We start from the raw sequence: 1,149 nt of genomic DNA, 5'->3' as shown, positions 1-1,149 counted from the left end.
TTAAGAGGAAAGGGGCTTCTGCCCCACGGCTCTGCACAGGGCATCTTTGACCTCCTTGTTCCTCAGGCTGTACACGACAGGGTTCAGCAGGGGAGTGAGAATGGTGTAGGTCACAGAAATGAGTCTGTCCTGCCCCAGGGAACTCTGGGATTTGGGCTTGAGGTAAATGATGGAGGCACAGCCGTAGTGAACGATGACCACCGTGATGTGGGAGGCGCACGTGGCAAAGGCCTTCTTCCGGCCCTGGGCGGAGGGGATCTTGAGGATGGTGGCGATGATGAGGATGTAGGAGATGAAGACCAGGCCCATGGGTAGAACCAGGACACAGACACTGACAACAAAGTTGATGATCTCATTGACAGTGGTATCTGCACAGGCCAGCTTCAGCAGGGGCCTCACATCACAGAAGAAGTGAGAGATGACAAAGGCATCACAGAATGGCAGGCCAAACACAGACGTTACCTGGACAATGGCCATGCCCAGGCCAATTCCCAGGGATCCGCTTGCTAACTGGACACAGGCTTCTTTACTCATGATGACTGAATATCTCAAGGGGTTGCAGATGGCTACGTAGCGGTCATACCCCATGGCTGTGAGCAGGAAGCAGTTGTTGATGCCAAAGGTGAGATAGAAGAAGAGCTGAGTGGCACAGGCTTGGGCAGTGATGGGCTGGTGGGGACTCAGGAGGCCCCAAAGCATCCGGGGGATGATGGCCACAGTGTAGCAGGTCTCAGAGAGGGACAGCATGCTCAGGAAAAAGTACATGGGGGTGTGGAGGTGACGGTCCAGATGAATAACAGTCATGATGATGACATTGCTGGACAGAGTCAGCAGGTGCAAACTCAGAAAGATGGCAAAGAAGACCACCCTGTGCAGCCACCCAAAGCTGGAGAACCCTTCAAAGAGGAATTCAGTCACAGTGGTAGAGTTTGACATTGGCTCTGAGGGAGGTCTGGGTCTGGGCAAAGGACAGGTGTGATAAGCCCATTGTACAAGACATAAGGGTAACCCAAAGCCTTCAGTAAAGAGCGTGTACATTGTCTGAGCAAATGCTCCAGACCTCATTGGTCATCAGTGTTGGCTGCTGTCATTACGTCTACCCACCCTCTTCTTGGGCTCTACTCCAGGACCCCAAGACTGACAGCAGAG

The 1,149-nt window shown here is 53.3% G+C and overlaps 1 protein-coding gene across 1 annotated transcript; it reads right to left on the bottom strand.

Moving 5' to 3' along the window:
• LOC144228221 (olfactory receptor 10J3-like) lies at nt 1-936 on the bottom strand. The gene has a single exon (XM_077760026.1). The coding sequence runs from the start codon at nt 934-936 to the stop codon at nt 1-3; it is 936 nt and encodes a 311-aa protein (XP_077616152.1).
• Between the last annotated feature and the right edge of the window lie 213 nt (nt 937-1,149).

The sequence above is a fragment of the Crocuta crocuta genome, unplaced genomic scaffold, assembly GCF_008692635.1.
Source record: "Crocuta crocuta isolate KB4526 unplaced genomic scaffold, BGI_CrCroc_1.0 scaffold133, whole genome shotgun sequence".
NCBI lineage: Eukaryota > Metazoa > Chordata > Mammalia > Carnivora > Hyaenidae > Crocuta > Crocuta crocuta.
This window is presented reverse-complemented; position numbering and strand designations above follow the sequence as displayed.

Excerpts from the sequence above, each read along its gene's own strand:
- LOC144228221 (XM_077760026.1), bottom strand. The coding sequence starts at position 936 with ATGTCAAACTCTACCACTGTGACTGAATTCCTCTTTGAAGGGTTCTCC.